The sequence below is a fragment of the Pararge aegeria genome, chromosome 3, assembly GCF_905163445.1.
Source record: "Pararge aegeria chromosome 3, ilParAegt1.1, whole genome shotgun sequence".
NCBI lineage: Eukaryota > Metazoa > Arthropoda > Insecta > Lepidoptera > Nymphalidae > Pararge > Pararge aegeria.
This window is the reverse complement of record NC_053182.1, coordinates 14,788,722-14,814,752: the sequence shown is the minus strand read 5'-3', so window position 1 is coordinate 14,814,752 and position 26,031 is coordinate 14,788,722. Positions and strand designations below refer to the sequence as shown.

Here is a 26,031-nt window from a genome sequence, read left to right as displayed (position 1 = left end):
ATAATAAATTAAAATAGTTTTAATAAATGATTATGATGCTTTGAAGTACCAATCATGCATAATAATTATAAGTGTAAATCATTTTAATTTTATCTTGCGAATGAGATTAACTTGGGCGTCATTAACATTCATGAAACAAACTTGGAAGACGTTTAGTTCATAGCTCGCGATGTTACTACGTAAAAAGTGGTCCCGTTAAATACAAGTTAACAATTAAAAATTTAACCGAAAAAAAACCAATAACAACATAAAATAAAATTCTTTGTAAGTTATGTTGGTATCCTCTTTGACATAGAGTGCAATTAAAGAAGTATTTGTTAAAAAGTAAACTGGGTTGGAAGATAGAAATTAAAAAATATATATAAATCAAGGGATGAATAGTGTCAAAAATAACTGTCATGGCCACTTCAAAATTCTAGCATCTAAATAATTTTAGTATGAATTAAATTTAAATAAAATATTTTATTCCAAATTTTTGTGTTTTTAGTAAATATTATGTAAATCTCAAAAACTAGCTTAGTTGAAACTAAGTTTCGGTCAAAATTATTAGTACAAGTCTCAAACTGATTGAAAATGGCTGACGGCAATAAGGACAACACGAAGGGAGATGAAAAAGACAAGAGGGTGAAAATACAGGTAGGCAAAATATATTTTAACCCAATTTTTACAAAGATGCAACTAAGTACCTAGTAGTGTATAATCTTATATCTTTAAACGAGTAATTCTTGTATATAATTGGAATCTCGGATCCGGCTCCAACAATTTTAATGAAATTTAGTATACAGGGGGTTTCGGGGGCGATAAATCGATCTGGCTAGTATCCATTTTTAGAAAATGACATTTTATTTGTGTTTTCCGGTAACAACAGATTTAGTGCAGACGAAGTTGCACGGCTCAGCTAGTCAGCTAGTACCTTCTTAAATTAGGCTAGAACACTAAAAACATTTTTTGTATTTTACTACTCCTACACTCCACACTATTCCATAAGGTGGAGGGAGAAGATGAAATCGGGGCAGAAGGTGAGACTGGAAGAAGAAAAATGAAAAGGTTTCAGTTACCAAACCTATCACGATGGTGGCAAGCGAAAATTATACAATATGCGTAAGTAATCATAGTTGTTGAAATGTTTAACACTGCACTAGATTTTAGTGCCAATTCTGCTATAATGGACATTGGAATGTATGTACTCTCTATTACTTGAATTTAATTGTACCTTTGTTGTTTTTGTTTTTTTTTTTTTCTTGTGTGCAATTAAGTATTCTTAATTGATTGATTGATTGAAGTCGTTGATTAGTAGGTACACTTTTGTTCAGGTAATGAAGCAAGTGATGCCAATCCTGTTGTAGGAACACAAATCTGAAAACTAAATTGACAAATCTAAAATATTAACTAACTATAAATAAATAACTCTTGTCTTCATAGTTATATATAACTCTTGTCTTCATAGTTATATATAACTATGAAGACAAGAGAAAATCTCTTGTTTTCTTTTAAAGTTAGGGCAAGTGATAATTAATTGCTATGCACGTGACTGGAAAAGCTATAGACCGAGGATGAACTCGGTCGGGAACTTAGAAGTTAGTTTTTATGATTTTGGTAAAGGAGCTGTCAAATATACTATATAATCTCTCTTTTCGGATTCCTAGTTTTAACAATATAATTTTTTTCTGTAATTTTTTTATTAATATCATATTATTTTTGTTAAGTCTAAAGACTTACCATTGGGTGATCAACTTAAAATATTTTACAAACGGGGCCGAAGCTGATACAGTCTGGTATAAAATAGTTACCTTAATAACTGACCTGGTTTAATAATTTAAAAATCTTATCAAAATAAGAACCGAGCATGTTACTTCCTATTTTTGGACTGTTGCCTTGTTATATCGAGATAACTTCGAAGACTTATTTTTAGTAATAAAATTGGCATTATTGTAGCAATAACAATTCTTAAAGCGTCATACCTGAATGATGACATAATATTGTTATTATTTGATTAAATGAGCCAGTTTTGTTACCAAAACCTCACTTACTTATTTTTTTTTTGCCAGCTATAGCGAAAAAACATATTAAGCAATATATATTAAGCGAAAAAACTCGGTAAATCTTATTTTTAACCGGACTGACATTCCCTACAAAAAGACTTGGACCTACATTGGAAAAAAACCTGGCTTACTTAAAATAAAAAAAAACCTTTGTTTATTACTTTGCACGTCTAAATGAATTTAAAAATAACAGGGCCTTAACAAACTTCTTTTCGGCAATAAGAGACCTCATTGTTTATTACTTGTTCTCTGTTGGAAATCTTTATATATATAATTCTTCTGTGCGTGTGTATGTCACTGAACTCCTCCTAAACGGCTGGACCGATTTGAATGAATTTTTTTGTATGCGTTTGGGTGGCATCCTGGGTGGTTTAGATTCACAAATCTGCCCGAAAGATGGCGCTGCAGTCGGTATCTAGGTTATTTACCTATACTGCAACTAAACGGCTGATTTATTCAGATACGAGTCTGGTTTGATAAACTGTTTCAGTGTTGGATAGCTGATCTATCGAGGAAGGCTATAGAGTATATACTATCACGCTAAGACTAAAAGGAGCATAGGACCAATGAAGAATGTTTCAAAATCGGCCACTACGCCACGTGCGCTGCGTAAACGGTTAAAGTTTCGATAAAATCACGCATAAAAAAGTTCCTCCCTTTATAAGTTCTAAAAAAGCCTGGTACAGGCGACAGCATGTCTATCTTTTAAGGTTGACTTTTACGCGGACGACGTCGCGAGGGACCTCTAGTTATGTATAAATTGTTATAGCACTCACACTGTACTTGCTCTGCACACAAAATAACTTTGTTTAATAAAACATAGTTCAGTGGTGTACGTGCTTAAAAAATCCCGAAACGCCTTCACCGCAATGAGTTCCCATAAATACATGTCATCGTGTAATAAATTAAAAGTTACTATTATTTTCGTGATACGAAGGCCGTAGCATCTTGCTGACCCGGTCGGGCCCGGCGACGGTCGCGCCATCTGGGTCATTCGACTCCTCGTACCTTTGAACTAGGCCGGACGAGTTGGCCTGAGCGCTTTTTTATCGAACTAAAATGCTGCTTATTGAGCTATTTTTTATTTTAAAGGTTTTTATTTTACATAAATGCTTTGTAAGGGTCCTGACTACTGTTTCTAATTATTCAACAAATAAAATAGACTATAACAGTCCACTGCTGGACCATTAGCCCAACGGTGACCAATTCGCGATACTACAATTAATTCCATTTTGCCCTAAATTTAAGTAGGTAGCGCCAATCAAATTCGTAACAAAACTTATTGATTTTATATATTGAATTTATTTATAAAACCTGATTTTTAAATAGGTTTTATTTCTAAAACATTTAGTTGTGTTAGTGTGTTTTCACACAAGTATTATAATATTCTTATTCTAATTTGTATCATGGTTACTTCAAACCATCCTTGTACTTTATTAAGTTCATTGACCTACTTAGTAAACATAACGATAGCTGTACCCATGGCTTGTATACTCTGCATTAAACAATAATAGCTTCAACCAATATGGCTAAATCTAGTTTTCCAAAACGCAAACTATCAGCATATAAACCCATTACCGGCCCAGTACAGGAAACGGGTATCCTCCCACATTAAGAAGGGTTCAAGCCGTAATCGGTGGCCCAGTGGTGGACTCTCAGGAATGCAAGTTTCTTCATGATGTTTTCTTTTACCATTAAAGCAAAGGATATCAAGCACATAACTTAGAAAAGTAAGAGGTGCTGGGATTCGACTTCCGACCCTCGAAATTAAAACTTAAGTCTTAACAAATAAACAAACAGACGGCTGTGTTTGGTTTGTTTATTTGTTACTATCGCACGGCATGCGCAACATTTTGAGAAAATATATGTATTCTAAACAATAAAAGAATTTTATGTTTTACAATAAGTACATATATTTTCTCATAATCATTCATTCATTCATTTTCATTGACCGAACGACCTTGCTCTAACCTCCATCAAATCGCATCAACGGAGTTAATTAAAAATCATTCAAACGTACTAGTCAAGTGTCGATGTCGATAAAGCGAAGTGAGTGCGCGGAAAATTATCCACAGGAAAGGTATGAGGGCGTGAGTCGTGAGATTAATGTTCGCGTGTGACACGTGGCATGGAGGTTGATGGGGTGGTTCTTTTGTAACTGTAATGGCGGCAGCAGTCATTGCACCTTTGGTCGCGAGTGAAGCAACATGCACAGCCAATAGATACTACCAACTTTACCATGCAACGAACGTCGTCGACCTCCTCAGAGGGCACCTTTTGGACGACTATAGAACTGCTGGCTGACCGCGGCCGGCGTAGGTCCGCTGGTGACTACGATGACCTCTTGTCGATAGAGTCCGTGAATACGACGAGGACTGCATCGGCGCTCAGGTAACCTTATTTTTTATTCAAGTGTTTATATCCTTCATCTTCATGCCTAATTAATTTCCAATAGGAACTTATCTCGACAAAGACGTGCCGCTAAGCGATTTAGCGTTGTGGTACCGGAAAACGATTAGGAGTAATGGTTTACTATGATCGCCATACCCCTAACAGGTTAGCCCGTTGTCATCTTAGACGCCAACATCAGCTAGCTGGTGAGATTGCAGTCAGGGGTTAACTTGTAGTAGAATTAAATATATATAAACATATATATGTCTTATAAGAGAGAGCATAGATTACTTACCTGCGAGTCTACTGTTTCACTACAACTGTACATATTAATATCATATTTATAAATACAATTATTATCATTAACCTAACAGTGGAAACAAATATAAATATAATAACGTTCCCTAACAGCGAGATAAAGTAGATTTATTTTTCAAATTAGCCAGGTAGTTCCAGAGATTAGCACGATATCGTTAAAATTTTAGGATATTAAAACGTCTTCTAAAAGGCAAATTTTTATTTGCGTGATTACAGGTAAACAAATTTAATCTTATAATAAAACAATCACAATCAGCGATTTTATGGCATGCAAATTATAATCCTTGAAAATAAAATAATTTTTCCATTTTATAGTAGTAATCAGCATATGTCAAAAAATAAGGTATCAAAACTGTGAAATTAATAGTGGTCATTAGTAGTATATGTCTAGTTAAAATTTTTAAAAATATAAATTAAACGAAAATATAAACCTAGAAACAATAATTTAAACCATGAATTTTAGACATTCGTCTACTTAATAAAACTGACAATGCTTAGTTATCTAAGATTGCTTATAACGTCCCAGTCATAATTAAGCTAGGCTTAGCGATACTGAATACTTTAAATTTTTTAGATCTACAACTAAACTTAATGCCACATCAAAAAAGAAAATCAAACGCAGACGAAGTCGCGGGCAACAGCTAGTTTTTTATAAAAACGTAAAACTTAATTGAGTATAAGCGGTATTTACTTCTAAAATATTCACTTTTCTTAAAAATATACGCATAGATTAACGAGAAAATAAACAAACCTTAAGTAACAAAACTAAATATAACGGAATCCGTCGTCAGTTTGGTTTATATTAAAATAAAGCTTTACATAAGATTTCCAAAGATGCCTGCGATGGAATTCCCGCGATCAAAGTGCTTGCAGAAATTAATTGTACCTACGCATGATGACCATTTTGCGTCATTATTACACAGTACCCACTACGCAATAATGACTGTCATGTAGAATCGTTTGTCATAATAATTCAATTAAAAGGTCAAATATTTATTAACCACAATAAATAAATAAATTACAACATACTACAAGAGGGCAGAGAAAAAGAAAAAATATATATATAATAATTTAGGCGTATGTTGCTTCGTTGTGGTCAACGGGTCACCTACTCAGCTCTGTGCCGCAGCACCATGGCAGTAAATGCCATGGAATACTACAACGCTGATTTTCAGTAGGGACACTTACTATCACTAAATATCAGTTATATCAGTTAGAAGAAATAAACTAATGAAGGCGCGCTAAAACGAAACTTATTGAGAATTCCGGGCATTAATTTGTTCGAATAGAACTTTATATTTCATACATACTCGTTTTATGCAGAATGTATTGGTAGGAGGCCTTAAGAAACAGCAGCTAGGTTCCAGGTCTCACCGCTTGTACAGACGCCAAGCAACAATGAATAAAATTAATTCTTTTCTATAGATTTCTTATTAAAAAGTAAATTACATTTCCAGATTAAACTACTATTTTCGAGAATATGTAAAGAGATCAAACAATCTGAATCATCTGGCAACACTAGATTTAATGTGTGATGAGAATAGACCACTATAAATATGCATAGATTAAGTGATAATTAGTGATGAGAATTCGAATGAAAATCGAGCCTTCGTCGCACGCCACTCGCTTCGTGAGGTCGATTTAGTTCGAAAAGTGTGCATTTTCGCAGTTTGATAGTAAAAAAGTTCTATTCGACTCAGCGCACTAATGGACAAAAAGCGTTAAAAGCGCGAAAAGTTTAAATTTAAAGTGGATGTTTTTCACTCAGTCACGAATAAACAGCTTAAAAGGTTTAAATAAAATTAAAATATAAAAATCAAAACTTTCCTCTTATTAATATTAGTATAGTATAAGTATATACCATAGGTACCTATTTATAGAAAACGAATCAAATATAACTATGACGTGTATACGGCAACTGATGCTAATGCAGTAAATAGACCAAAGTATTTAAGAAGCTTTTGAGACTGAGACGTGCGTTTTATGGCTTTTAAAAATATCGCGGCTTTTCAGTTTCACTGCCGACAGTTTAACTGGTTAACTGATTCTTAAATGTTTCTATTGGCAAATGTTATTTGAATCTGCCTTTTTCTACATTTTAATTTTGGCACAGAGAATCTTTAATGTGGGCTCTCAAACAAGCAAATAGGCTTCAATTTTAATTTACCCGTACTTTAATGTTTTTATAAGCTTTACTGTGCGGATGCCATCACACGGATTTTGCTGCCTGGCCATTATTAGATCATATGAGCCATGCTTTTGTGGCTTAACACCCAATGTTTTTGTGGTATGTGGTTCACCAAAGGGCAATGTCTCAAAAATTACAGGTTTAATCTTTATTAACTCTTGCCGTTTTTTAAGAAAGTAAGCCAGCGGGAGGTTTTCCCATGAATCATACTCATAGAGCATGAATCATTTTAAATTGGAATAGGCTATTCTTCTTTCGTCGATCAATTGTTTTTCCAGATGTCTATTCAACTTTCAAGCACCAATCATTTAAAATTTAAAGCGTTTAATCACGTAGACTGTGAGGATTGCAAATTATTTCATATCCCGTAGGAGGTGTCTGGCAGTAGCAGCTGCAAAAAAATGTAGATTGTTCTAGCTAAGATATAATAACCATGGTCAGTAAGCAGATAAGGACCCAGTTTGAAGGAGAATTTAATGTACTTCGGTTTTAGCTTTTGCCACTTACAATGAATAGTGACCGTTATATTTTATACTCTTAGTTGACCCAAAGAGATAAATTGGAATTCTGTACAAATCAGTTAATTTAGATGTTGTAAAACTCGAAATATTGTCGGTTTAAGTGTTGATGATGATGGTGGCTTTTTATAAACAAGGTTTAATTTTTATATAAGACGGTTTTTTTACTCTTATTTACCGCGTGACAAGAATTAAAATTTTACAGATTTTATACAGATAGCAAAACGTGCTAGCGTTTGGTTAGATTGATATAAAAGCATATTATTGTAATGTGACGTACTACATTACATACATAAAAGGTGAAGGAAAACACCACAGGAAAACCTGCGTGCCTAAGAATTCTCAAAGGCGTTTGGAGTCCACCAATCCGCATTGGGTCAGGGTGGTGGACTACGGCTGACTGGAGACCCGTGCGTTGTAGTCGGCCGGTACTGGGTTGATAAGATGAAATATTATATTTTAGGTAACAATATTTTTCCCCCTGAAAGCAAAGTAATTTTTGCCTTAGCACTAAAGTTGCGAAAACTACTATAAAAATATAGCGGATGACCTCGACTTCCTCTTCCTGCCATACGCAGCTGTAATTCGTGAAAACACTTTTGCGTCGACGTAACTGCTCATAAAAACGCGCGCTATTTATTGCTTCTGATTCAGGCGGGATTTCATCTTCTCAATTACGAGCATTCTTCTGGTAGCGCAAATCGGGTCGTATTTACATGACACGATTGCGTCTCACGTCAGACGCGTGACGCGATGAGATAACTTGTCGTCACGTGTAATTCGGGTTACGTGTAAACACATTTGGAGGCTACACTAACGTAAATATCTTGAAATGCATGACGAGAGAGTTGCGTTAAATGTTTCTTCTCTATTAATCATCACTTGCTTTTGCCCTCTGCACTGGAGGGTAACATAACAGGCACCGTTTCCGTAATTTTTCTGAAAATTTGAAACATTTAGATTTAATCACTGGACTTATTTATCTTATAGGGAGTTCCAACTTCCACGGCCTTATGCCGCCTGCCGCGACTCCCTGAGACTCGTTTGATGTCGTCTTTAGTCTATGGTGTACCAACACGGCGTTTCACCTAGCTATGTGCGGTGCGGCCCACCCATTGCAACTGCTTACCGGTATCTCCCCTGGGGCTATGGTAAGCACTATGGACTTAGTAGTGATAGGTTCCAGGTTCGATCCCCAGCAGGGGCAATTTGGGAATTTATAATGTCAGAATTTTGTAAGAGGCTCTTAGGACGTGGCTTGTTACCACCCTACCGACAAAGATGTGATTTAGCTCCTAGATGAGCGAAATCATAAGCGAAGCGTTGAGGTTGTGCTCTACTCTCGACATTTCAAAAAAAGCAGTTTTCTCGAAACTGAAATTGATTTTTTGTTATTTATATTGCACTTACAGGTTAATTTGAGTACACTAATATCAAGTCAAATAATTTGTCAGGCACATATTATAATAATTTGTTTAACATAGTAAATAATAACATTAAACATAATATTTTCTGGACGTCCGTGTATGGACGGGTGTATGTGGCATCAAAATTGGTCGAAAAAATGATCGTATCGGAATAATTCTTTTTTAATTATCTAAAGTAACACACGACATAATTTCTTAGTTAATATGAGCGTTCAATTCACTGTCGTTAAATTTCCATGTAATTATTCTAGCTAATATTAATTGTAACTTTCAATGTGCAATCATTATGACATTCCCGTGACTTGTTTACAAAAAATGAATAATAATTAATATGAAAAAAAAAATTTGTAATGAGCATTGAAAGTTTCAGTTAAAAAAAAATTAATTTTATTGAGAAAAAAATGAGATTATGAGGCGTGCACTTTTGGATTTTCCAAATTTTCTGACAAATTAAATAGGTGTGTATGTTTTTGTGGGAATAAAATATCTTCTTTGGTATAATACTATGATTTATACGCCATTATGTAGATCACTTTCTATATTATCATCATAAAGTCAATCAACGCACGTCACTCCTGGACATAGATCTTTTGAAGGTAGCTCTAAATAACAAGGACTTGTGCCGCTTGGTCTAGTAGCAGCACGGCTAGCATAGGGTAAGAGAACAATTGTTCTCTAGGGGATATAAATTCGGGGTATATAATTATATACCCCGAATTTGTATCCCCTGAGAAGTCCTAAGCACATTTACGTGTCCTAAGTACGGCAACGGAGACAAAGAGAAGTATATCGCCGTTTATATTATGTATATCACGTACATTATTTTGAAAATAATTCCCCGAGGAGAAAATTGTCCAACTCGTTATGGGTTATAAAAAATTTAATTAATTTATTTCAAGTAAGCCTTAATATACGCACTTTCGAAACGTCAAGTATGCATGTTTGTAGTGAACTGGTAGTAGAGTCCACCGGTTGGGCAGATTTTTTTAGGGAAAAGCCTTCGCTTAATGTCAACTTGATTTGTATCTGAATTGTGGAACTAGTGTATTTTCCGGAAAAGCTACAGAACCAATTCGATTGCAATTTGTAGTGGAGATAGATTATACCATGGGTTAAACTAAAAAATACAGACAAAGCGCGACCAACAGCTAGTAATAAATAAATTTCGATAAGTTTAACTCTGAAAAACAATCAAAAAAAACCTCTCCAAGGTAGTAAGCGAGTAGAAGTTTGTGGTATTAGAGCTTTTTGTGATAGCTTCTCCGGGGAAGTACCTACTACCGCCATGTTCATTTGTGCTGCCAGGCAGCATTGTTGAGGTTCCGTTGTGTAAAAGGCTTGGTTTGGAGTTCTTAGGTTATTGGGCACTGCACTTTTTGCTCACTGTGTATGCACACATCAGCAATTTGTAGGACGTGGTCCTTGCATGGCCTGGAAAGCACTGCTCTGTTTATAGGCAATGGATTCCTGCTTATCTTCAGGTGGGCCGGGCCTTATTGGGACGTTTGCTTTTCGATTTTTTTTAATATTAAAAAATATGTGTAGTTATTACTACACCTAACGAAGAATTTTCCGTCTGAATAGGAATTACACGTATCAAAACATCATCGTCATCATCTGCCAATATGCACCTACTATTAAGTAGGTGTAGACGTTTTGTAAGATGCGCCAACAACTCCTACACCTGTAGCATAGTCAATGGCAAATTATCCGGAAGTTAATCAAGTTTATTCAAAAGCACGTACGTGAAGTGCTTTTAATTTGTAGCCGTATCTAACAAACAACTATTAGGTAACTGACATAGCAACCGCATAGAGATAAGAACATAGTAAATTACGTACCAGCCCAAAAATATTAACGCTTTTTGTATGGCTCACTCGTTAACAAGGACGTTGCGTAATAAGAAATATAATTTGTACGATTGCAGATAATGAGGTCCGATTCTCGGTTCGAAATTATTAAATTTTAAGCTATTGGGACTTTCAACTTACATTTTTATTTTTTATATGTTGATGATGTTAGGACTAATTGCGCTTCAGGATGTTATCCGCAGTAAATTAGTCTACACGGACCTAATTGAAATAATGAAGAAATTATTTCCAGGCTAAAAGTTGCTATGTTACTCTCAGTGCTTTAAACTATCTTTTTGTTAAATAAAGTTGATTGGTAGTTTTGATAAATGAATTATTATTTATTCCTCGGGAATTTGAAGGTTTTGAAGGACGAAAAAGTCGCATATGTTACTCTCTGTCGTTCCAACTCACTCTATATGCAACAATAAAGTCAATTGCTTGCTTGACAAACAAACAAACAGATAAACTCATTTGCGCATTTATAACATGAGTTAGGATCAAATAAGTAGGTAGTCCATGTTCATCTCCATGCCTCAGAGAGTACTATAAGCCTTTGGTAATGCGCACTAACCACCCCACCACCCCCCCCCACCCTTCATTAAAACGTTGATGATTAATATAAATAGAATTGAAAACGAGAAATGCCCGTTTTCACGACGAACAAGGTATTTAAGGTAGATTCCTAGGCATACATTTATCTTTCACCAACCAATCGATTTCTACTGGGCAACGCATATAATGTTTATGAAAAACTTGTCTTTGATTCTTGCCACAGGTTGTTGTATTTTGCGTTTGGATTGATATCATATTTTTTATTTTAGTATCGATTTAATGTTGTTAAAAAAACCTCAAATTTTCCCTCAAACCCCTAAACATTACGCACGGCACATAACTTTCATATACAGAAAAAGTTTGGACCATTTACCATCTAAAGACTGCGTGCATTATCATTTACCATCAGATTGAATTGCAGTAATTGTAGTATTACGCTACAAGTAGCCCTATAAAAAACGCTTTTATCGCGAATTCGCCCCAAATATAAATGTAAGCGCAAAAATGTGGGCATCTTCGGCAACTTCCGTTTATATTACACCGCTTTTATGTTATACCTCAAGACTCTCAACCTAAAACTGTCACTTTAAAGCACCATTGACCTATAAAGTTTAAGCACCCCTTGAACGTGACCGAACCAACGTGAGAGAATATCACAACATTGGAGACTAGAATCACATGATTTTTTTTCCATATAATATCTTACTCTAAGCTGCTGTGAATCTTGCTAGGCAGGGATTTGTTGCCGAGATAATTAAAGGACAAAAAACACGTCAATCGGTTGCTCCATCGACAACGACAATACGCACAACGCCATCTAGCCCCAAATTAAGCGTAGCTTGTGTTATGTGTACTTGTACTGTTAGATGACTGATGATTATTTTGGTGAATAATATACATGAATACTTATAATATACAAATTCAAATTCAAATTCAAAATTTCTTTATTTTTGTAGTTTTTTTACATAATTGTAACGGGATGGTGATAACTTCGTTCGCCAACTTAAATCTAAAGCTACGAGGGTTCCAAACGCGCCCTGGTCTAAGAAGAGCCCACAACAAACTTAGCCAGGTAAATTTATTTTTTGTTATCACCATCTTCCAGTAAATTTATATTAAGCTATGAAGCTAGAGCAATTCACACCCAAGCTTTTTTATCGTTTAAATAATCCTTAATATTATAATAGGATTTTTCTGTAATCTTACGTTTTATATAAACTTTGAACTTATTGAGAGACATCTCAAAGATTTCATTTGGTAATTTGTTATAAAATAATATACAATTGCCCTTGAATGAATTTGCAATTTTGTGTAGCCTAGTAAACTGCACAACGAGTTTATTTTTGCTTCTAATATTTATATTGTTACAGTGCATTTTTTTTTTAAATTTTGATATATTTTTATGGACATAAATTACATTTTCATATATGTACTGACTATGCACCGATACTTACAGATAAACAACCAGACACTGAGAAACATTGATGTTCATCACACTAACATTTTTTTGGTAATATCTTTTAAATTTTGTAGTCTATTATCTTAACAGTGACGCCGCTCACGCCCGCCCTAAATTTGCCTACGCACCCCAAACTATAAAGGCTCCGTACACACAATTACAAGTGAACCCTTTTAAACGCCTAAAACATGCCTAAACCATTAGATAGCGTTCCGTGTAGACAGTTTTATGTGTTTTGTGACGAACCATTAACCTGTATTAAGGCCGCCTTTCCATTAGTGCTGTGCGATGGTGGAAAGCTAAGCTTTGGAACACAGCCCCTTCGTACATAATTCAACGCAAGTATCAGATACACTGCAACTGACGGTAATCACATCGCATGCATCTTGTACTCGTAACATGCATCAAGTCACTTAGCTTTTAATACAAAGGAATGATTTAATTTTAAATAAAAAAGCAAAAGGAACTTTTAAGGTCTACGCTACGATAGTACGCTATCGTAGGGTTAAGCAAAGCAAATCGAGTGGGAAAGGGATGACACTCTGTGTTTTCAACAACACCAATCACCTCATCCGAAGCTAATAGTTTGTTAAAAAAAACCTTCCTTACGCCATTTCTTAAACTGAGCTCGGGATGACCACAATTTTGTGGTTCCCAGTCGAATTTCAATGTAAAATCTCCAGTTTACTGGGAACGAAAAAATTGCAGACATCCCGAGTTATAGTGAAGATATAACTGCAACTCTGCTGCAAACTGCAGCACTGCTTCTTCAAAAACGTGAACGTTCCAGCTGCCTTTGAGTTCAGCGGAGTGGTAATTATTTTCTTATATTAAACTCCGCTTACTCTCTACACATTGAACACCTTGCCGCTGTAACAACTCATTTTCGCACCGCAGAGCTTCAGTAGACAGGAACATTCCGTTATACTTTTCCAGACTGCTCGCTCCGCTCTTCTTAATCGCTCCCCTTCAGTGGACAGGCAGACTAAAAATCGGCTTTAATGACGTATTTAATCACCCGTTCAAAGTATACTATTACAGGGGGGTTACTATTTTCGTGCAAAACAATAATATTATGAAAAACATTGAGGTGATAAGATTGTAAAATGTCATAATATTTGTAAAACAATTTTGTGTCCATTCTTAACAATACTTAAGCCAGTCAAAAACAAAAGTGATGAAAAATTCCGTTTCAATGTCAATCCCTACTTCCCTACTTAATATTATAAATGTGAATGTAATTTGGTTTGTTACGCTTTCACGCAATAACTACTAAACCGATCATCACGAAACTTTTTACACATATTCCTATAGGTATTAGAAGTAATATAGGATGCTTTTTATCTTGAAATGAAGCTCAGTTCTCGGGAGAGGGGACGAAAGTTTTTGACGATTTTACACCAGGCTCAGCTATCCTAAATACATAAAGTGCTGCCACATTTATGAGGCACATGTCTTATTAAAACAAAAGCGAACGAAGTCACGGGCATAACTAGTCTAAAAATAAAACATTTAGTCACGTAACTACATTCGTTGTTACGTACCTAATTTTAATGTTATATATGTATGTTTTGTGTTTAATGTCCGTGGAGGGAGAGTTACGTACTCTATCTCTGATTGCTAAATACCTGGACCTACTAAATGGTACACTAATGTCTAAACACTAACACTAATGTCTAATGAAATTGAAGATTGAAATTAGCGTATTTCTCCCGCGTATGAGCCCTCGTGTACCTTCTATTTGCGTGTAATTACATCCTGTTTCTCTACCGCTGTTGTACTATTACAAATCGGCCGTTGGAAGAATTTATTCCTGACAGGTCATGACTAAAGGGACGGTGTAACTTAAAGGTGGCATCGTTGCTTCACGATATATTTTTTTGTTTATTTGCCCTTCTTGCGAATTAATATACTTATAAAAAACTATATCATTGTCAACTTAATTTTTTTTTACAATTTTCCGCTAAATTTAAGGATTAATCATTAGAGTATTTTTTTCATAGAATAAGGTAACCTTAATACCAAAATGTAATAAAATCCATTCAGTTAATTCAGAACATAGAGTTCAGCATAGAATTGGGGCAATAGGTATATCTATCCCATATGAACCGTGCACTTTCCAAGGTAAAAAGTAACCTTTTCACGGTATAGCCCATACACTGTCTCTAAGCTATTGGATAGAACCAGGCGATACTTTGCAAAATTCCATGATATATAATAAAAATTAAGCTTAATTTGCTACATTGCTGAAGATCTGTTTGGTGTGGAGTATAAGGATTGAAGTAATTATAAATTACACCATACAGATTCTCCCGCTTATGGCGGAGTATAGCAAATTAAACTTAATTTCATAATATATCTCTACGCTAAAAACAACGTCAACCCTTTGTCACTGCATGCTATTTTGCTGCGTAAAAAATGCACAAACCAGCAAACAATAGTTCCACATTACCGCATTCATAATATTTACTATCTAAGGACAAAAAAATACCTAAATTATATGGAGGCAAACATATTTATTTCTCTATTAATATCGGCTTAGAAATTGCATCAAATAGATTCTCCTAATTTTTTCAAGTTATTTAAAGTACCTACTATCCTGAATTAACATCGAAAAGCAATTCAGAAATTCAATCGAGAAGACGAAGCGATGAAATTCACAATTTATGCAGTGGATTCACGGCCAAATATTCAAACAGTCATTCCGAAGCCATGTATGATGAATCTCAAAAACTTTTTGTCACGAAACCTTAAGTATCTGTTACACTGGTATACATTTTCAACGCTTTTTTTGTTATAATATTTTGTCTTATCAAAATCATCTAGTCTATTAAGAGAGTAGGTGGTAAACGAGAAGACTGTTATAGATAAGAGACCTACCACGCGACTCCAATACGAGTTGGTGGGCTTAGATAATGAACTTCCTTATCCGTTTGTATCTTTGTACGTATTTTTGTTGTCATTTTCCTGAAAATGTTATTTGGCTGTAGGCCATAAAGAGCGTAGATAAAAATAGTATAATGCCAATCACTTCAAAACGCTATTTTATTACTGGCCTCTTTTTAATTTCATATTTCTTCAATAGCCTATAACAGTACACTGCTTGACCAAAGACCTCACCAACAGGACGGTTTGCTCATAATCACGGGTCAACGGGTTTCGGAAGTAGCACAGGACACTGGTCTCCATTCTCCGTAATAGTTCAATAGTGCCTCGTACGTAACCGCCGAGAAGAGAAGGGATGATCACAAAGTGTATTATGGTTTGCCGTCTCCACTCGGTTTCTCTTATTAATTACCTGCACATAAACAATAAGCATTATCATTTTGGTGTTAGTGCAGAAAGTATAAATACGAAATCAGCGACAGGCGGCTCTCTTAGCAGTGACTTTTTTAAATAGCAGTCTCGCAAAGTAGGCAGTGTTTACCCATGTTTTTTTTTGCTCTATTGTTTACAATAAATTAACAATAAAAAAAAAAAAAGAATATAGTAGTGGTAGAGCTTTTTGTGACGGAGCTGGTCTGGGGAAGAACTATCACTATGCTTATTTTTGCCGCTAAGCAGCATTTTTGCAATTCCGTGGTCCGGTCTGAAGGGCGTAGTTGCCGATATAGTTACTGGCACATGATGCCTAACACCTACGCCTCCAATTGTAGGACACAAGGCGGCATTTTTTTATTGCCAGTCTGCGAGTTCATTCCGGTTATTTAATTGTACAAAAATCCTAAATTAATGTTGACTTAAACGTGGTTGTCCTTTAATGTGTATTAGTATTAGTATTCTAAATTTAAGTATGTTTATTATGTCCATTTCTTTATGTATGACGTTTATAACGCGTGTACATAACGTACACACGCGTTTTTTTTTTCACAGTCGTAGAACTTGGGTGCACAGTCGCCTATCATGGCAAACCAAATTAAATCGATGTCTAAGCGTTTTATCGCTCACTCCGTTCTTAGTAAACCACCTATCAAGTATGAACACCACGTTACATGAAAATGTGTATATGTGGTATCGGTGGGGGTCGTGCCATACCGTGCCAGCCCTACCGTGATAAAAGCCTCAACTATGACACGGGCAGCCAGCGTCAAAACTACTAATACTTTACGTCGGAGACATTCAGGCGGCGAGGCGTCTTCGCTTTTCGTACAACATTCTACTAAACTTGACATTCAAAACGAGTCGAAAAAACTTCCAGACTTCGTGGTAAGTCGGTGGTTTAAACGCGCGGCAGAACCTAATCTGCAGTGTTACTAATTTTAATACAGTGTATTTAGCTAATATAAAAGTGTTATGTTTTTTGTATTATGTGTGATGTGTTAAGAAGTTAGTTTTACTTTAATACTACCACAGTTCAAATGTGGCTTTTCAGTTAGCATAATTATTAAGCTGTGTTTAGGACCGGTTATTAAAAAGCAAACATAAGTTGGTACCAGAAGAAAATTAAGAAAATTTTAAATTTTTACTACAAGGTAGTTGTAGTTAAAATTGTAAAGCCTAATGCTTTTTGTTAATCGAAATCTAATATTGACACCTTAATAAAAAAATCTTAACTCAGTTATCCCTTATAGATAACATACTAAATGATTCATGGTAAAATTAAACCGGTATATAATTCCTAAGTAGTCTTATAAATGCGAAAGTAGTATGTTTGTTTCTTTGATTTTTGGCATAGATTTTTTCAAAGGAGGAGAATACACACAGAATCCTAGGCTACTCTAAATCCAAAAAAAACAAACGGCTCCTACGATATAAGTTTTGGTTAATAATACTCGAACAAGGCGCTACAAGCCCCAGGAAACAAGCGTGGCATGTAGAAACTCCCTACAAGACCTATGTCCTGCCGTGGACGTCAATTGGTTGACGTAATAATGATGATGATGGTGGTGAATAAATTATGTTTTCTTTAGCTTTGCACACCCGCATGTCCGGGCACGCCTGGAGAAGCATATGGGCTCAAACCTGGTGCGGCTCACGGACAAAACTTACATGACCGAGCTTGAGGAAAGGATTCGCGCCGTTAATGAGGAAAATCTGAACAAGAGGATCTCTTCCAGAGTTGTAAGTACACCTTTACACATCAACAAAACTTATCTTATACTATCAATAAAACTTAACTTATCAATCCAATCAATCCACTACAAGGCACGCCGCAGGGGTCTCATCTAAGAGTGGGAAGAGTTTGCTGGCCAAGTGCAACATTATGAAAAAATCTCAGGCATCCCTCATGATATTATCCTTCACAATTAAATCAAGTAATATTTAATTCCGTTAACGCTCATAGCTCCGAAAAATTAAAGATGAACACCGCGATCAAACTTGACCTCCCGAAAGGGTGGCCGAATTCTCGACCATCGTTTCATCCTTACATATTCATACTTAATTTAATTTACACATGTAAACAAAAAAATTATATGTTTGTTAAATTGTATACATTTGATGAGAAATAACAAGAATAACTTCAAAAGTATTTCTATTACAGTAAAGGATAAAATAAATAGGTAGGTATATAATAAGTGCCGGGTAGCAGGCTGTGCAAGTTATTGAGTCGGTACGCGACCTGCAACTACAATTATAACCACCTTTCAAATGTAAGAGCGTGATAAAACGCTATATAAAACTATTTCAAAGTTAATCGACGTTTATTTGTAAAGCCTTAATAAACTATTATTGAGTCGTTTATTACAGCTATACCTAATATGAAAAAGGTTTTTATCAAGTACTTTTCGATTATCTCATTTACCATTAAATACATAACAAAGATTTTTTTGGGGTTTTTAATATTCCTATCAACTATCGAACTTGTTTCTAGCTCCATTTTAGGGTATCTTGTATATTGTTCTAGGTACTAACGGGATATTATTTTAGGGTCTCTCTTTCTTTTTTCACATAAGAATTCAATTGAGAGTCTTACTCGGACTTAAACAGTTGATTAAGAATACGATTTTTCTACATTATATTTTCCTTGAATATAGCTCGACGAAATGGAAAGGTTAAAAAGGCTGATCCTGGTCGGAAAGACACCTTTAAAAGAATGTCCACCTGAGCTTTTCCATCACCCTGTATTCGTTTTCTGGAGGATGGTGAACAGAGAAGTTGCCAGAGCCTCTAAGAAACGAGCTGATGCATATTACAGGAAATTGAAAGCGTCACAAAAAATTGATCAAGTAAGATGATATTTATATTTCAACTTAAATCTCAGGCGCATGCTTTATTCAGATTGGTCTTCAATTTATCTCCAAAACATACTCTATCCTCGCTTCGACGACCGATTGGCGCAGTGAACCCTGCTTTCTGGGTCAAAGCCGTGGGTTCGATTTCCACAACTGGAAAATGTTTGTGTGATGAACATGAATGTTTTTCAGTGTCTGGGTGTTTATATGTATTTTATAAGTATTTATCTATATAATTCATTAAAAATAAATATTCCTCAGTCATAAAACAAGCTACGCTTACTTTGGGGCTAGATGGCGGTGTGTGTATTGTCGAAAAATATTTATTAATTTATTTATAAACATATATCCTTAAAGATTTTTCATTCATTCCAAAAATACAAAATAAAATGTATATATAACATACGGTACAGAAATACAGTTGAGCACAAAGCGTACCTACTTAGTAAATTTTACGTGACTTGCTATAACTGTCGGAGGTTTTGTTAAAAGATCAATAAATCGTCCTTGTGTGCGCTTAGTTACGTTTTATGGCATATATCATGCATATGTCGTCTAGAATACGTAAAGTAAAGTTTATTTCAGTGAACAACACAAAACAATACTTGAATCTTATCAATAATTACCATTAGCAATTACTGTATCTCCAATAGGGGGCGGACGAGGAAGCTGAAGCCGAGGCATTGAGTGAACAAGGTCACCAATTGACTCCAGAAGAACTCCTTGCGAAGTGCGTTGCAGAATTGGAAGAAATCAAGCAGGCAGACATCGAAAAGGGCGTTCGCTTTAATGACGAACAGTTCACCGTCCTCAAATACGAAGCCAACGATATTAAAGTTCTTAAAAACCTAACTGTAAGTCTTAATAAGAAAGCACTTAATATTATTACAAACCAATGAAAACAATGCGGCTTATACCCACTCATATGATGAATGCTTTGGTTGTTTGTCCTTCTTTCACGTAGCAACAAAGCAAAGGATTGACTAGAAAACAGACGGAGGATTTCTTTATTTTTAAACTTTTTCGGTAACATCATATGACATGCAAGTGTAAAATCACAGGAATGCGCAAAACGAATATTTTGTTTTGTCTGGAGACTTCGGTTTATTTATGGTTTTAATATAAAAGCACCCTATCACCCTACGCCTAAGAGGTTAGCTGAGATTACAGTCAATAAATAACCTTTTATACAATACGAGTTAATCATTGACTCGACAAAAAATAAACAAATTCTCAAATTCTTGCGAAATGTCGTACGAGCTTGTAGATTTCTTTGCATCGCAGTATTTGCTCTCTTGACCTCTGTAATAATAACTTACGTACAATAATATGAAGATTTGACGCTGCAATAATACTTAGAAATGTCACTCTAGATAATTAGTGTGATGGCTGTGCCTTCATCGAATGTACCTATCACATTAATGTGTTCGTGATAACAAATCCGGATCATTTTGTTTACATGAAAACACAGTGGGCTCGTGGCAAACCAGCGCATACCAGATAAAGACAAGCATAGGTTGACCTATAGATGGAGAACGCGTAAACATTCTATGATCACCGATGTCACATTTTTACTGGGTGCTTCTCGCCACTACTGTCATCATCATTATATCATTAAATTTAAAAAAATAACCAAAATTCATTTATTTCAAGTAGGTGGTAGTGACCCTACCACCGGTTCCGAAGGCAGATTCTATCGAGAAGAGCCGGCGAGAAACTCTGCAGAATGTTCTTTTTCAACATCATTTTATAGTTTGCAATCTTTAGAATTTTTCTATTTTATGAGAGATTAGGCGAAGGCCTGCTTCCCAGCCGCCTTGTCGTTCTGGAATTTATTTATCGTATAGTAACTATGATTTATTGTATGTACTTTAACACATTGTTTAAATTTATGCTTGGAATATTAATGTCCCATCGCTGGGCATTAGTCTACTCTCTGGTGGACCGGGTTTGCAGGCTTTAACTATCACTAACATATTTAAGTGATAATAAAGTCAAGAAATTCGAGCCTTATGGCGAGCTGTTTGATTCACGGGTGTAGATAAAATGAAAATGACGCTTTACTCTAACTCCGGGCTGGCAATGAGAATTTTTTTTAGCATATAATACCAATTGTCTAAAATGGTTGCCCCAACTCGGGAATCGAACCCCTGGACTTCATGAGTTACACGATCGAGACAGTTACTGCGTTGTGAATTATAAATCGATCACGGACCATTCACTACACAATTAAAGACAAAAATATTATTATTATGAGAGTCTGTGGAGTCTGTTAAAGTTAAAATATTTCGACTTGAATGTAGAAATTAATGAACATTCCGTAGCGTTAAAATTCCTAATTGTTTTACAAATAAAGAAAATTGATAAACGATAATACGCTAATTTGAATGGACATAATATACACAATTGTACAATGTTTTTTCTGGTCTGTGGATATGGACACACTGACAAGTGTATTAGGTGTAGGTATAGGTCTTTTGCGTTATTTAATATTATAGCCTATAACCTTCCTCAATAAACCAGCAATCTATAAATAAATAGTTTAAATATATGTGCTAGTTCCAAAGATTAAACATCACATTAGGCTTAAACATACATCCGGACAAACTTCTTCATCATTATAATATTAGTTCAAAGATAATATAATGGTACGCGTGGCATAGTCTGCAATTTGCAGTAATTTATGACTTCACGCGTAAGCCATGCGCTTACATTGTTGCCTGTAGTCTAGACTGTAGAGCGACGAACTTATTTGAATAATGGGATAGAAATAATCTATCTTAGCCATGCAAAGAAATATCATAGAAGTGTCTGTCTGTGGTTTTAAAACCGCTCCAAATCAAACAAAACAAAATAATAATATAAACTGGTATAGTTAAGTTCATATGCTTATTTGATCGAAAGGCGATCTTATTAATTCCAAAACATTTTTTTTTTGCCCTTCTTCTTATATCTAAACCTCGGAAAGACTAATCAGATTTGACGGGACTTTCACAAATAAGTAAAAGCATATGCTACACTAATAACTAGGCTGAATGGACCGACCCGATTTTAATAAGTATTAGTGCTGAAGCACTAGACTGAAGTTCTTTTTGTTCATATTTTATTTTGGATGGCACCGCAAATTTAGGTTATATCCCTAGAAAATATAAAGATACCTTATGTGTTAAAAATCCTCGACCAATAGCCAAACTCATTAAAATACATATCGGTACATCGGTATAGGAAATCTCAATTTCCTATCGGTAAATATCGTACTTCTGAGTTCTGATACAGTTTGAAAAAAATAAAGATGAACTAAAACCTATAGACAAGGGCGACGTTATTGTCACAGAACAGATAATAGAGAGTGGTTGAGTTGCTCACCACATTACTGTGTAATGTACACACAATTATTGTAAACCAGTTCCATCTGGAACTTTATCTATTTAATCTGTATTGACATTTGACCTCTTCGATTTGTCCTTCATTTTGTCACGTATTCTACAAGTAAGAAGAAATCCTATTTTTTTTATTTGTTTTGGATCAAACATATTATTTTTTACTGTAGGTATGTCAAAACATGATTAAAAAAACTCCGTATTCCTCTCCGGGCGATATAGTATCTCTATTTAATCAAATCAGAATCTAAAGTGATAATTGGCAGAGCATTCCGTTTGAAGAACTGATGGCTTTTGGGTTTCAAAAGGTATCTTGGGTCTGAAATGGCACACTGGAAAAATGCACTGCTAGACTCCAACTCAGTGGAAGTAGACGACATCAAACGAGTTGCTCGAAGTCCTTGTGACTCTCGGAATCTGGAAATAAGTACAAAATAGCCTTAACCCGCAGGCCTAGTATTTACTAGTAGTTTTACACAAACAATTATTTTTGGCCTTCTTTCTCGGCTTGTCTTGTTAACTCTATCAAATTATTCGCCGTACGTAGTTATATGTTATTCGTAACAATCTGATATGCTTATTTATGCCGAAGCACTATTGAGCTGTGTCAGGCAACTCAGGCACTTGAGGCTTAACACATACTCCTACGGTTGAAGGACACTGGGTGGCACTTTGCAAATCGTGATACTTGCATTCCCTCAGAAGTGTTGCTCTATAATGCTTTGTACGTAAATTATTACCTACTGTAAAAAAAAATTCAAGCAATGCCCAATTAATGCGTCCTGCCCGCGTCCACGAAGTTCAAATTTGTGCCCTACTTGAGATTGCTAAGGGCTTTAATTTAACCCGACGCAAACTGCGAGTCGTGGTAAAGCACGCCACGTACCTACCTACACGTGGACATAGGTGTACGCCCTTTAGGGCTAGCATGCTTGCAACAAAATAATTATCACTCGTATCGTTTCTATTACGTGCCACGTACGCGTGGACGTAGGCTGTACGGGTTTGTTCATGCTGGAGTTAAAGCGCATTAGCGGCACTGTCTGACGACTGAATTCACCCTTATAATTACTGTCATCGGTAAATACCCTTGTCGTTCGGTCCTTGGATCTTATAAATACCTTATCACTAAAGGTTTAATTACTACGAGTACAAATTCCTTTAACAATCATTTAGTTTATAAATAGCATTTAAAGCTGGTCGCGTTAATAACCAGTTTTTAGTAACATTTTTTTTTTTAATTACTAAATGCAAACTCCGTATTCGCTAAAGAAAAAAGGATGATTTTAGGAAAGCGCATTTACCTCGTGAAAAATATATGTAAAAATTTAATAAATAGGTAGGTAGTGGTGCGAAGTTATTAAATTCATCTAATCCATTATCTTCAGATCAAATAATGAAATTAGTATAGATAGCTATCTTTAACGGCAGGGTAGAGGAATTAAATCTTCTATATAATACAAGTCTTATATTAGAATGATTATTAATTTCAGATGCTGGTATATCAGATATTAAGAGGATCTGAAAGTTGCTTTTTCAACGGATCTATTTATTTCTAATGAGTTTTCGATACACGATGTAACTCAATGAATTGACCAATAGGCGTTGTGTTTTCCGTTAGTAATTAGTAAACAAACCTTTATAAGTGAATATAAGTTTTATTTAAAGATTTTTATATCGTGGTAGGTACGTATATAATGTTGGCGCGTGAACTTAACGTTTTGACTATTATTATTAATCATGAACCTATTTATAACATATCAACAAAACAAAGAAAGTAACATAACATACGAAATTAGGCATACAATCAGTGCTATTTGTGTTATCAAAATATACCTACTTACTTAATTGCTTTCACGACAACCACGCGTGGTTCAGCGGTGGTAATCAAAAGAAAGAGTCTAATAATGTGAGCATATGAAGTAGGTACATTAAAAATGGTCGTTATCGAAAACCAAATAAGACCTACGTAATTTGGAGGATTTCAGATTTTAGTATATTTATAAGAAATAACTGAGAATACTACAAAACATATTTTTTTACGTAATTTTAAATCGGTTCAAGTACAAATTAAAGAGTTCAGTTTCATACACTGCAAGAAAAAACCGGTGATTTTTGTTGGAACATATAGAAGCTCACGAGAAAGACATATTCGCAAGAATTTAATCAGTTCCACGCCGCGTGAAAATTGTATGAAACCGCAGGTTTTTTTACAGATTGAATTTTAAAGCTGAAAACATTTGAAATGTTCCAAACTAAATCTAAAATAAATTGGGAAACTTAAGAGGCACAATTATAAAGTCTTCACAAATAAACTAACCTACTTTTAATACGATAGTAGAGTTTTTGGAGGGTTTTCGGATTATTTTAACAAGTACCTAAGACAACGATTTGACCTGATCATAATAATGACGATCGCGAAAACCTTAAAAAAAAGTGATAGTTTATTCGTACTACCCTATATTTATAATCATTATACGTATTTTCTAAGCCTTCGGGCTACTGACAAATGGCAGTAGATGCAATCTCAACTGGTTATATACAAGTTGTGCAGCAGTATAAGGTGGTAGCGGCCTGATAGAGATATGTCAGTTATATTAAACCGATACCCGTAATCTGTTTTCGCGCGGCATGAGCGCTTAAGGAAGAGGATGGCTTAACAGCTTGATGTCACATCTTTGTCACGTATGTGAAAACCATACAAAACTCCGAAGTTTGTACACCAATTGTATGGGAATGTCAATATATTGCCACCCTGCGAACTGAAAAGTGATTATCTTTCTCTAAAATGTCTGATAATCAAAAAATAGGGAAAGCCAATATGGTGTCTAAAAATTACTAGAATTTAAGTATTTCAGCAAACCACCATTAAGTAAATTAAGCTAATGATTGTTTTAGAACCAGATCAATTAATTAATTTGTTAATCTGTCAACCCAGTTTCGGCTAGTGAACCGACAGACATTAATAACGAGTAATAATATATGTGTCATTAAAAAGTAATTGACACTCTATCTAAATTGTTTTTTCAAAGCTTAAGTACTTTACTATATACATATATAATTGTTTTTCGCATTTATTCCACGTTTTTAAATATACAAAAATATGTAGGAATTATGATGAATGATAATGTCGTATCGAATGGGTGATAAAATAATGATTTCTATAACATAAAATAAAAACTTAGTAACAGCCAACAACAAAACTGAGAGTAAAATATAACTTTTTGATAAATTGTCAAACTGTTAACTAAATAAACAAGTGCCGACTTTAAACTACAACTACAACTCTAAACTAAATGAAACTGGCAGGTTTTAATATAGTACTGTCCTTGTCATACTTTATCCCTCGGAAAAGGATAGCACTGTTTTCAGACCTGTCAGTTTAGTTTAAGAGATTTGTATACACAGTGTTTTTTTCATGTATAGATGAAAAATAGATAAAAAAAATCCAAACGCAAAACTATTTGTTTAGGCCTACCGAAAGCGCTTATGAATCTGATATTAAATATAATGTGTGTGCTGCGACTGTTTCGAATATCTAGAATTTATATTAAAATTTATTTTGTATCTGTTACAGACTGTGGAGGAACTCTACGCATTGGCAGACAAAATTATTGGCACAAAACGTCTATGAATTTCTAATTTAAGGATAACTAAGGAGAAATGATAAAAATCTTTTTAAAATCTTTTTAATATTTTTTTATAAATTAAAACATTATGTAGGAATAGC

General features: G+C 34.9%; 1 protein-coding gene across 2 annotated transcripts; it reads left to right on the top strand.

Moving 5' to 3' along the window:
- The first annotated feature begins 424 nt into the window (after positions 1-424).
- LOC120637053 lies at positions 425-25,987 on the top strand. Of its 2 annotated transcripts, XM_039908650.1 has the most exons (6): positions 425-636; positions 989-1,101; positions 17,659-17,809; positions 18,724-18,915; positions 19,575-19,775; positions 25,879-25,987. In XM_039908650.1, exons 1-6 carry the CDS (start codon positions 574-576, stop codon positions 25,933-25,935), a joined length of 777 nt encoding a protein of 258 aa, XP_039764584.1. In that variant the 5' UTR covers positions 425-573; the 3' UTR covers positions 25,936-25,987. The 2 variants fall into 2 exon arrangements, with proteins under 2 accessions (XP_039764584.1, XP_039764585.1); XM_039908651.1 differs by lacking the exons at positions 425-636; positions 989-1,101 and adding an exon at positions 4,214-4,433.
- Positions 25,988-26,031: the final 44 nt, after the last annotated feature.